Source organism: Scomber japonicus, chromosome 4 (genome assembly GCF_027409825.1).
Source record: "Scomber japonicus isolate fScoJap1 chromosome 4, fScoJap1.pri, whole genome shotgun sequence".
Taxonomy (NCBI): domain Eukaryota; kingdom Metazoa; phylum Chordata; class Actinopteri; order Scombriformes; family Scombridae; genus Scomber; species Scomber japonicus.
The window spans coordinates 9832843-9845643 of NC_070581.1; the positions used below are offsets into that span (position 1 = coordinate 9832843).

General features: G+C 39.7%; 1 protein-coding gene across 1 annotated transcript in view; it reads left to right on the forward strand.

Moving 5' to 3' along the window:
* Window positions 1-12801, forward strand: part of tafa5l (TAFA chemokine like family member 5, like) — a 48202-nt gene that overhangs the window by 21040 nt on the left and 14361 nt on the right. The window contains exon 3 of the mRNA XM_053317357.1: window positions 6504-6631. Coding sequence (XP_053173332.1) covers window positions 6504-6631 — 128 coding nt within the window. The remainder of the gene's footprint in view (window positions 1-6503; window positions 6632-12801) is intronic.

The following is a 12801-nucleotide window of genomic DNA, read 5'->3' on the forward strand; positions in this document are numbered from 1 at the left end:
TTAGTGTGTGGTATTAATGGACATACTGGTGTCACAAGGTAAAAAAGAAAATATTATGACATATTGTGGATGTCCAGAAATCAGCCAACATCTCAAAAGAACAAGAAATGTTCAGTGTTTTATTACTGTTTGCCATCAGCAGAAAGGACTATGACTTTAGTATAACAATTAGTGTATACTTAACAATATTAGTATTTAGAATAGATTTAGGACACAGCTTTTATTTTACCCTCTGCTGAAGTCTCAACTTGACCTTCATAACATGTAAATAAAATGAGAGGACAGTAATGTTCATTTGCCCGCTTTTTCATCTGTCACATGCAATATGTCATGTGGCACTGCCTGAATTATTAATGAAACTCACAGAAATTACACATCTGAACACAGTGTTCAAGCCACTGCCAGTTATATTGATTGTGTGTAGGTGGTAGGGGGAGAAAACAAGTCAGAGCTAAAACTTTAATAAACATCCCTTTCTACCCTGTAGGTTTGATGATGTGGAATTCAGTGCACATACTCAGTTATTTTTGCATTACAGCCTGACTTAAAGGGCCAGGGCCAGTTTATGTCATATTAGAAGAGAGGTGACTGCACTGCTTCCTGTGAATTGAATGGTGTTAGCGCTACATCAAACAGATTATACTGATCATTATACTGAACTTAAAACCAAGATGTTAAATACACTGTTTGATATTTGCCCATATTTGCTGTTGACCTTTAAGACTGCATTCAGGCAACTGAGTAAAGAGTGGAGAAACTTTTCTGCTGTGTCATAATCACCAGCAAAAGCTTCTCTCTGTCTCGTGTATTGAATAGAAACTAAAATCCAAGGCTTACTTATGATATTGCCTCTGGGACATTTTCAAATTTACAATAATTTCCTGCTGGTGGCTTAAAGGAGACAATTGGACAAATTTTTTTTATCCCCCTTGCCATCCTGCTACTATTCACATTTCTACAGTGCACAAAGTTGGTTATATGTGTTACCTAAGGATTTCTGGACTGATTGGCAGCTACAGTATGACATGTTTACTCCACTAGTATTTATTTGTTGTAATTCATTGTACAATTTCTCGCTTTGTGACAAGGAGTGCAGTGTGTGTGTGTTGTTTTTTTTGTGTGACTAACTTTTGTAAGTCTTTCTTCTTTTGCCCTCTTTATGTGCTGCTGTGTGTCACTGTTGTGCAGTTTTAGTCTGCACACTGTACACAGGAGGATTATGTGCTTTTCCTTGCTTGTCTCCATGCTCTCACTAATCTGCTCCCTGACTCTCTCCCTCTGCCTCTCCCTTTCTCTGCTTGGCCCGTTGTTGCCATGCCACCACATCACACTGTAATTGTATGAAGCCTGATGGCTACCATGATAAGAAGCTGCAGGCTGCAGGGAGACTGTGTATACGCTGGCTGTAAGCTTTTCACACTCAGTGAAGTGATTTTTGTCAGTAAATGCACAAAAAGTGATGCTGAAAAGAGATTAAGTAAAAGGAATCAGGATTGTTGTATGTAGGCAGGCCTTTCTTTCGCATTTAAACTATATTGTGTTATATGTTGGTTAGAGGTCTCTCTGCTTGCTGATCTGCTCACATTTGAATTTGCTGGTGATGCAAACTCAACCCTTTCCCCATGTTTACCTGCTGTCCTCATAAATAATGTACATTTTCTCAGGACTAACAACACAGTTACATCATACTCACTATTTTGTTACTCTGAGATTCTCTTCTACAATAGAGATGCTCTTTTCACTTACAAATTGTATCATAATACAGACATTTCTTTGGAGTTGATATTTTCGCTACTGCTTCATGAATGAAACTCAACACACATTAAAAACATTCCAGTAGCTCAACATTTTTTTTTGCTTTTTATTTGAAAGCCATGCAAGAACTGTTGAATTGCATTGAAAGCAGTTTAAAAGCAATCGCAACATAAAAAGAAAATGAAAACAGAAAGGAGAAGATAGAAATAATTATCACTCAGACATTATTTTAAAACTTTTTTTTTATGGAATGCCTCTCACACATTTCAAATAGACCACAAGCCCAACAGTCTAGTCTATCAACATCTAATCGACATTGCCTTATTTTATCCATCCATGTAAATGACAATAAGACCAGGGGGCTATTTTTCCTGATATATACTGTTTTATAGCCCAACTTTACAGCAAAGAGACACATTCATTTGAAATATAGTAAAAATCAATATCTGGCAGTGAAAGAGCAGACAACAGTCTGTTTAATGTGTTTTCCTCCAAGCTACATCTGTAAGTCAGCAGGAAAATGAACATGAAAGATTTTGTCAAAATGTCATCATCACTGGCAAACGAGCATCACTACTGTGACCGAATCAAACCCGCAGATCTATCATTAGAGTGTCATTTCACATTTAGATTGTTAAGATGCTTTCTTATCTGGCTGAGGTCACGGCTTGATTTCACCTCGATTAACTATACTGATAAATGTTCTACAATCATCTGTTGTCTCCCTTCCTGACAGATCGACCAAAAACTAAATCAAAGTCATTTTGAGAACAAATCAAAAAAAAAATGCAACAGAAAAGTCTTAGTAATTCCCAGCAACAGCTTGCTCAACAAAACACACAGTTTATCATGAAGTATGGAGTCATTTGTAGCTTGGCTGCTGGCTGCAGTTAAAATGTGTTTAATGTTGGATTTGTCTGTTGACATAATTAGAAATGCCAGACCATCAGGCCTCTGATAGCAGGTTGCACTGTACATTGGACAGAGGGCTGAAAATCTGGCCACTACAAACTGATCCATGATTGAAGCTTGATTAACATCAGCCAGAAAGCCTGTTACAATGTCTTTGCGGCCCTGCTATATGCTAGTGAGCTAAACTTGATGAAAAAGAAGCATCTTTATTAATATTATTATCAAATTACTCGAAAAGACTTGTTTTATCTGTTGTGCTAATTCATTCTTGTCAATACAAAGAACCATCTCTTGTGTCTTTCCCTTTTGTGCGTCTTGTGAGAAACTGTCTCTTTTTGTTCATAACACTTCATCTGAATCCATTTTAAACAAGCTGCCAGTGGCTTTAGTAAAAATGTGGTGTTATTTTTTATATCTACAGAGGCGGAATTACATCAGACTAACAGTGCGTCTAGTTGAGACGACAGTGTTGGGCCTCCTGCCCTGCTCTGAGTCCCGTCTGGCGTTGCTGTGTTGTGGTGGGCAGGGCCGGGCTTGGCTCTGTGCACGGGCAGATGGTCTTACGTGTGATCTAATGGGAGGTCCAGAGCCGTACCCCAGCAGGGACCCTGGCAGCTGACAAGCCTGGCCCAACATCCTTGGTCCCTGGATGGGTCTCTGACGGTGATGGCAACGGGACAGGCCACCCAGGTGTCAGCCAGACAGACAGACAGATAGACACACTCTCATCCAACCATCACAGCCAGCTGTTTCACCTCTGCAGCTGCTGCTGCCGCACACTGCCACCATCGCATAAAGGAGAGAATTACACAACAGGCCCAAAATCATGTTCAAACATGGCACAGAACTGTTACTTTCAGCCATTTGCACCAGTTGAGTAATCCAGCAATCCAGGTTTATTATGACAGCAGCATGTAAAAGACACTTAGGGACAAAATGTAACAGCAGACAGATATTTTCAGCTTCATCCCAGAAGCTTAAAGTCAGCCCTGGATACTGTTGATGTGCGTGGGTGGTTGTATCATATAAGCTTTTTAATGAGTCTACAATTTCATGTGCCAGCATATTGGACAGATAGTTTGATGGATGGAGACAGGCTGAAGCCAAACTGCAGTGACACTGTGTTGCTGCTTGTGTTATTCATGATGTCATTGTTGATGAAGTTATCACGCCGACGCTCTCATCCCCACCAACGCTTCGCGATCCCTCCGTGGCTTGCGGCACCACGAATTTCATCAAGTCATCATAGATCAAGTGACACTGTCATGGATGGCATTGAAAAAGTAACAAGGGCAAGCTATCGAGCGTCTGGATAGTGTGGCGGTAGCTGAAAAATGCATTTATTTCAGCCAACCTCCGCGACTCTGGGCTGGCTTGCTGATGCACTCCACGGTTAGTCAGCACTCCCACCGCTTTGCCAGCTCAGCTTTTATTCCATGCCCTGGAAATTGAGTTTTTCTGGCCCTGTAATGTACTCAAAACTACATCTGCAACCAACTGATAAATCTACACTTTGTTGGGCCTGACGGATGGCTGTGAAAATAAAAATTCACTACAGCATGTTGCTCTGTCAGGAGGAAGGTCACTTTAGATTTTGTCCTTCTCACCCAGGAATCTCTGCTCAGAGTGAAGCCGAAATGACCATTTGTCTGTGAAGCTTTAATATTTTCTCAAGCTTATTTGGTTCAATGAGATGACAGGTTTCTGACTTGTTTGCTTCCACAGTTGTGTCTCCTAGCTGGGTGCCTACACTGTGAGACTGGACTAAAAAAAAAAGAAGCACTACTCTGATGTGTCAACAATATCTATTATTTGCTGAGGGAGAATGGCTTTATATCTACAGAGCGGTAATTGTGTGTGTGTGCGGTTACATACATGAAGGTGCTGTTCAGCTGGCTTGATAAATACCACAAGATGACAGACTTTATTGCAGAGCAGCAGTCGGGGTCTGACACCTCCAAAGACCAATTTCAGACTGTTAACAAGGCTTGGACCAGGAATACCTCACAGCAAAATGTCACAAGGCCTCCCTTTCCACACCTCCTTACTCTCCCTCTCTCCCGCTCCTTCTCTGTTCTGCCCTCAGTTCTCCTGTGGACATTCTATGAATTGTAGTTCCTCTCTTTCAATTTGCCGACCATGTTACCTCGTTCCACAATGTGTTGCCCCGGGGGATCATGGGAAGGCAGGAGCAGCGGCCCCGGCCAGGTCCGCAGAGAGCTGATAACCTTTCAGTGTTGCTTTAGCACGTTGTGTAAAGAACAATCAGTGCTTATCAGCGTCGCCTACAGGCGAATGCTAATTCAATGTCATGCAGACAGACTGCAGAGGGAGAATGAAAGCATCACTGGCTTTCACTCTGACAGCTCGACGTCTACAGGAGAAAAATAATTTTCAGATGATGCAAGTTTGTTGGCCTTTTATTGCCTTTCTAACCTGTAATCCAATTCCTCTACTCTGAGTTCTGAAATATTACAAAAAATATAGCCCAGCAGCTGTCATGGTTAAAAAAATCAATTATAATTTGTAATCAGTAATTAACAGATTATAAGATTAGATAATATTGTTAACATTTTAATATATGTTAAGGGGGGTGTCATACTTAACATATCACATATCTATCTGATAACAGCACTAATTGGACAATATTATTAAAACAATGTCCATTGTAGCAAATGAATGCAGTAATCTAACAATATTAATATGAATGAATGAATTCAGTATTTGGCACCTAAATACCACAACACAGCTGCTAGCCTGCAGCTAACACCCTGTGTGTTCCTCACTAAATGACCTTAGTAGCCACAGCAGCTTGTTACAGTACATTGACATTCATCTTAGAGCACAATTTAAGAATTTGTGCACAAATGTGTATATTGGGGATCAGGTCTGAAACTGAAATAAAAAAGTACTGACCACATGATGATGTTGAGATCTTCTTATAATATACAACAACTTATAATGTTACACAAGTATTCCTATAGTACATCATCTAATTAATCTCTTAACAACTGCAATCACAATGCAGTGTTTTGTGTAACAGAATACAGATACTTCTTGAATTTAGCATAAAAACATGATCATCTTTGTTTATCATCAATGCTCCTCATTCAGCTTCATCATGATTTCTTTACAGATTTTCTTCTTCTTCCGTCCTCATAGTTTCATGGAGCGGGTGGCTGGGGCTGTGTCTGTCATTGTTGTGTACCAACAATCAACCTGTACTCTTGCAGTTCTTGTTGTATAGCTCCATTCACTAGTGGTACTCAAAGAGATTGCCAAGATAATTGAGATATACTGTGCAGAACATTATGTCTGGTGAAAATACCAGTAGCATTAGCTCACTTGAAGATAGCTCTGATAAACCATTTGGTATTTTGAGTGCGAGTTTGCAGCTTCCAGACAAAGCAATCTAACAATATTATGTAATAAAATTGTACAAATTACTTTTTCTCAGAATATGTTACCTATAATTACCTAGAAAAGCACTTTCAGGGGACTATTAATCGTTAAAAAAATGTCAAAGGAAAAAGCCTGTCTAAGCAGCTGAAGTAAAAGCTAGCATTAGTTGGAGAGTAATTTATGGACCGCCAGCTGGTCTGTAAAGGTTACTACCACAGGCAATTCAGACACGGTAGTTCAACAAGAACCTAATTAAAATAATGCTGCCTTGTAGACACATAAACTTATGAAGATGCTTTCCTGTCTAGTGAGCATAAAAATGACAGTTTTGTTGTTTACACTAGAAAAAAGGTGACATTTTGAAGTCTCTCTCTGGGTCTGTGAATGTGTCTGTCTAATTTGCCTCTTTGCCCTCTTGTCCTTCACCCTCCTAGCGCGAATCGTGCGGAGCCGTCAGTGGTGTGAGATGGCTCCCTGCCTGGAGGGGGAGGTCTGCAGCCTCCTGTTCAACCGATCCGGATGGACTTGCACCAGGGGCAGCGGTCGCATCAAGACCGTCACGGTAATTTACAAGACATGACATTTATATACGCCATATGCACTTAACAGCATCACACATACATTTTCAGCATGGGTAATCCCCACAAGCTGATAGTGACATGTGAAGCCTCATCTCAGGGCTAGAGGCAGCACACTTCATTCACAGGTCAGCTTCCAGATTTCAAAGGCTGGATCAAAAAAGACTAAAAAACGAATGTTTGCACTGCTCTCTGTGCTTTTCCTTCTATGACAAATCAAATGTTCTGCTGTGAAAAAGAATAAGAAGGATTTACAGTATAAAACCTTAAGTGCGGCTAGATTATCTTTGCACTGTATAGATCACATTATTTTAAGACTGAATTTCAACGTAGTATCCTGTCTTCTATTACAATCAAACATTTTTCCAGAACAACCTAAATACTCTGAAAGAAAGAAAAAGATTGTGTACACAACCGCTTCAGATTTGGGCCTTATTTACAACTGCTACAAATTGTAATTGAAATCTGCTGCTTTTTAGGGAATATTGTCAAATGTAATTAGAGTTCAAATCCTGCAGGGGTAGAACCCTATTGAGTTTGTGCCAGTTTATTCTTATTATTATTTGTCTTCTGCCGAGGCTCAAATTGCTCTGAGCTGGAATGAACTGAAAACATGAAACTTGGCCCAATAACTATAAATGATGTGCAAATGCTTCCCAAGAAATAGACCCTATTTACATGGTGACCATTTTCATCTGACATCACACTCAGGAAGGAAAACTGTCAAGTAAGGCCTGCGACAAATCGCTTCAACTTAAAAATGTAATATGTCAATTTGATTGTTAATGCAACATCACTTTTAGCTTAGCCTGTTAGCACTTGTTACTGCCACTGTTATTGAGATTGTCTTTAAGCAATCCTGAGTAAATTCACCAGAGACATCCTGCGCTATGTCCTGAATACACACACCGAGTTTCACATCCATACTGTACAAGTGGTGGAACATAAAGTGTGCAATTATTGAAATATGGCAGGGAGCAGAATTAAATTAGCTGAAGTGACTTTGCTCACCTTTGTGAAGCCTGAAACCTGCTTGTGGCTTTAATTTTGGCTGAGCTCCTTCCTTCTGTTGAGCCCAAAAAGTTTGAACCCATGAACTGCTGCATTCTGCTACATGCTGCCTTTTAACTTATTTGTGTGTAGTTATGGAACGGCAATGGCAACAGTAAAACAACAATCAAACTATTGCTTTATGGAAAATGCATTTATAACAAGGCAGGATAAACATGGTATTGAAAGTCTTTGTTAAATTACTGTTTGCTAGCTATTTTAAATCTAATCACAGTATTACATTATAATTCATGATAATAATAATAATCATCATCATCATCATAATACATCATTATTGCAAACTAAAATTATGAATAAAAATAAAATAATGTTAACCTCAATTGAAATGAAAGGTTAATAGAGTCGGACTCTACAGTTTTACACGTTCAAACTGTGACAACAAGAAAAGAACATATTCATATACTCCATAGTTTCAGAATCTGTTGTTCAACAGGAACAAACTTTTCTTTCAAAACTATACATATATAGATATATTGATTGATTTAAAATGAAAACAGACAAGATTTACATTTAGAAATATGAGGTTTCCAATATATGGATTTGGTACTGTTAATATAATGTCATTGAAATAACATAATTTAAATGTAAAATGACTTCTTTAGTCTACAGTAGGAATGTTTTTGGAGAGCATTAAAACTGTTTAGGGTGACAGAAGATCTAATTTACAGCTCCAGTTCTGACCATCCTTCCTTCATAACAGCCACAGTAATTATGAGTACGATCATGTTTGTACAAAAATGTATTAATCTGACTTGTGTGGGCAACGATCAGAGGTCCTACACTGAATAATACAATTAAATTACACAATTATCTACTCCAGGTTCTGACTAATGCTGGCTAAATTGGATTCATGTACACATATGAGGAGCTGATTAACCGATTTGCTTAAACAAAAGAAGTAAAATATTCATGGTTCCAACATTTATGATTGCTGGGAACAACAATAACAGCTGATAGCAGTCTATGACCTCTTCCTGACTGTGAGAAATGTAAATGAATACAAAGCATGTTAATTTTTCAAAACCTTCAATATGGTGTCATCTGGTCCTCTGTAGGCTCCTCTCACTGTGCAACATGCATCCAACGCCTCAGAGCTGCCAGCGCTGACTGAGGCGCTGCTCTATAATGAACCCTTACTTGATTCAGTAGTGAAACAAAACACAGGGAGCACAAAGCCATCACACCTTATCAGTGAGGGCTAATAGATCTTTACTTCTTTTGTATCATTATAATGAAAGTATCATTGTGAATGTGTTTGAAAGCCAAGAGTGAAAAGGGAGCTCTCAGGACCAGTGTTCTCTCTAAAGGCAACTACAGATTGGCCAACAATAGTTGCTCTCCAGGCGCTACTGCTTGCGTAGTCAATGACTGAGTCGCCATGGATACAGGTCTTACTGTCGCTGTGTAGTTCACACTATGAACTCTTTACTCACCAGGAACTATAAGCTTAAACGAAATGAAGGAGTTCTTTTTTTTCTTTCTCCACTGACACCAGGCGGTCTTGTTTTCTTATCAAGTGACCAAGTGTCCAAGAGACATGATTATACTCCCTCTACAGTCTACCAGCCATGTCTCTTCATCCTGGCTTCACTGCTGGTAGTTGTAGGTGTATGCTTATATGTACTGTAATGCACTGCAGAAATGCAGCTTTATTGGTTTTGCTTGTATTTTCTCTGCTTCATGTTTCCGTCAGTTTGTATTTCCTTCATCTGCAGTCATTGCTTGCTTACAAAGCTGGAAACTGTCTATGCTACCAACAAAACCTCAAATAGTGTCTAGCCATGCAGATGGTTTTAGTTTTATTTGCCCATTTTTTTGAGATATATGTCTCTTTCAATACTCTCACCCTTTAGAAGTGATTCAAATCAATCACCGGATCCGGTCAGCACCAAGTGGACACCTACTAAAATCTGAACCACCTAATCTGAACCTCCAGTCATCATTTTGACAAAATAGTAATATCTGCTTAAATATTATAGAAACATTTTAAATAAGGCTGGATCATATGTCCAATTAGTTTCACTGTTTTTGCACAGCGTCTGACATATGATACACATGATGGCATAAATTTCAAAAATTGAATTATTTCAATATTCACAAAAAGTTCATTTTTAGTAACATTAGCCATTTTAGTCACAGCCGTCCTGTAAACTGTGACATGAATTTAAATTCTTCTTTGAATGTTAACTGTGAATTACTCTACATGCATACTTGTGGGACTGTTGTGACTCAAGAGTCAAAGTGTGGTTTATCCCCAAAAAACTACAAAGATTTCATTTTTTGATCATATTGCCCAGCCCTAATTGTAACAGTAATAATAATAATAATTTTTATGGGTTCATCTACAGAAACCTATAGCTTCACCCAGCCCTGCAGTTCCGTTTTAGTATATTTCACCTCATTGTTTTTTTTCCTGGGCTGCAACTTTACTAGTTTTGTTAAGTAAATGATACTAAATAGAACTAAAGTTTAATCTGGTAACAGCAGCAAATGCACAAGATATCTGGTAAGATGTCAAAATAAAAAGAGGCAGAGAGACAAAAGAAAGAGGGAAGTAACTTATATAGACACAGAAAGTGAACCAGCACAATACAGCATGTTGATGTCAGCAAGAGATGACAAGATAGCCGGAGAAGGAGGGAGTGCTGTCCTCATTGTCAGGTACACAAGGCCAAAGGTCAACCTGTGGCTGGGTCTGTTGATTTTCACTCTCTTCTTTTTTCTCTCTCTTTCACTTGCTGTCTCTTCATCTCTCCTCCGCCTCCTCTGTCCAGCAGCCCTGGGCAGCTGCGGCAGATTTCACGCACGCATACCCATCGTGCTGTAATCTTCCTTGACAGCACACTTAGGTTAGTGTTTTGCGTGTGTACATACATTTACAAAAATGCATATTACATGTCCCACTGAATATTTCCAATTAACTCTTGCTTAAGAGAGTTTTACCACAGAAGTTAATCGCAAGTGATGATGGTGTTTTGTTTTTTCTGAGGAGGCAGAGAGAGGGAGGACTTGGCAGCAGAAGAGAGGAGGTATCCAGAGGTACTTGTTTTAAGACCTGAAATGGGAGGAAAGCACATTCAGGAAGTTAAATGAAAATGAGAAATCTATAAAGGGGATTGATCAGGACTGAGCGTGGAGCGAGAGCGATAGAGAGAGAGAGAGGATGGGATAGAGATCCAGGCTGCTGCCCGGCCACTAGCCAGGCTCTGTCTGTCCACATCTGTGTGCAAGTAACTGTGAGAAAGAGAGTTTTAATTATGTGTGGATTTGTCTTCACGTGTAGATAATCAAATTACACCCTAGCATTCGGTGTGACAATGTGGGTTTCTGAAAGCTGATAATGGCTGCGCTCATTATTCATGCTGTGCTGTGCAGGCTTCATGTAGGTGGAGTTAGCTGCAAAAATAAAGTGAGAAATGTACCTGGTGGTGGCAGATGTGCTTCCCAACAACCACAGGCAAGTAGAAAGTCATGCATCTAATAAAACATATATTATACTAGTAATATCAATTATACATAAAATTGGGCTAGATAGCTTTTTATCTAATCTAAATCCAGCATTGACTCTGTTCTCTAAGTCCAGCTTTCACAGTTTGTAAGGTACCTGAATTCAACAATGACTTACAGATCCAATTAAGATCAGTTTTTTGTCGGCTTTGAACACACTTCAGGTTTGAGTGGCAGCAAAATTAATGCTCACTATTAATTTTCTGTTACATGCTGAACATGATATGAGTATCAGAGGTTCTGAAATGTTGATTAAATTAAACGTCTTACGCATTGAAATAACAGGAGTAACCTACTTACTTTTACAGTGAATATTTCTCAAGACTGCTATGATCAAAAGAGTCCATTTGATGAGATTTTGATTAACTGTGGGTTTGAGATAGATTACTTTTCTTGTTGTCCACTGGGAAAAGCCTTTAAAGCAACATGAATCTAAAAGGTGAATCTGAATATTTTAAACCAACTTGTTTGTTAATGTTGTCAGTCAGAGCTGGCTAAGTGCTCTGCAAAGGCAAACTAGTGTAAGACGGATCAATACTGCAATAAATATCAGCGAAACAGCAAAATATTTATGCCTATGATAAAATACTAACACCAACTTGATGTATTGATGAAGTGATATACCAGCCTAACCACTCACACACACACACACACACATACACACACACACATACACATTCACACAATGTCTTCCACCTGCAACTCTTTCTCCAGTAAACACGGCCACCTCAGCCCCCTCTCTGCCACCCGCCCGCCTGCCCTCCTGTGTGTGCATCTCACTGTGGCACTGCCAGGTCACACACTCCAGCCTAACCTGCTAATGGAGTTTTGCATATGCAGCCCGCTCTCCACTGCCAGCTAGCCATTAATATGAATCACTCTCAGGAGGCCCCCCCAAACAAGCTGGCAATTTGTCTTCACTAGTGAGCCGCTGAAAGATCTACATATGATATTCTCCGAGGTTGAGGAGGGGAGGGGTGGGGCGGGGGTGTTATGAGGTTGGTTTCATACACTCGACAGCAGGGTGTGGATGTGAATCGCTAGGTCACACAAGACCACGGTTGTGTGTTGGATGTGCATTAATGTATAGAGGGTGGAAATGGCAGTCAGGTGAAAAGCTGACGAGACAGGCAGACAGACAGAATGAGTTTAAAACAGTAAAATGATTTCTCCTCCATTCGTTCGAGCAAGAGGGTTGGGAGATTGCATCAGTCGCTCCCCGCTTGGTGAGAGCACTGTTGAGAGTACTACTGAGCTCTATTATCAGGCTTTGCTAATCAAGTGATGAGCTCAAATTGAAATCAGTAATGCTTCTTCAATGCATAAGACAAGACTATTTCCCCAAATATCATCTTCAGGGCTGAAATGTTACTTCACACGCTAGAGGTTGTATAAATTATGAACTGTAGGTAATTGTATCCCTGATTTGATGATACTGAGACTGCAATTTCATGTGCACTTACTCAATCCTCAATAGTAGCTAGGGGAAAAAAGAATCTTGTGCCACCCACACAACAAATGCCATTACTCAGTCAGTATGCAGCCAGGAGAGAAACAGTTGCAGTTAGGCGTCTTT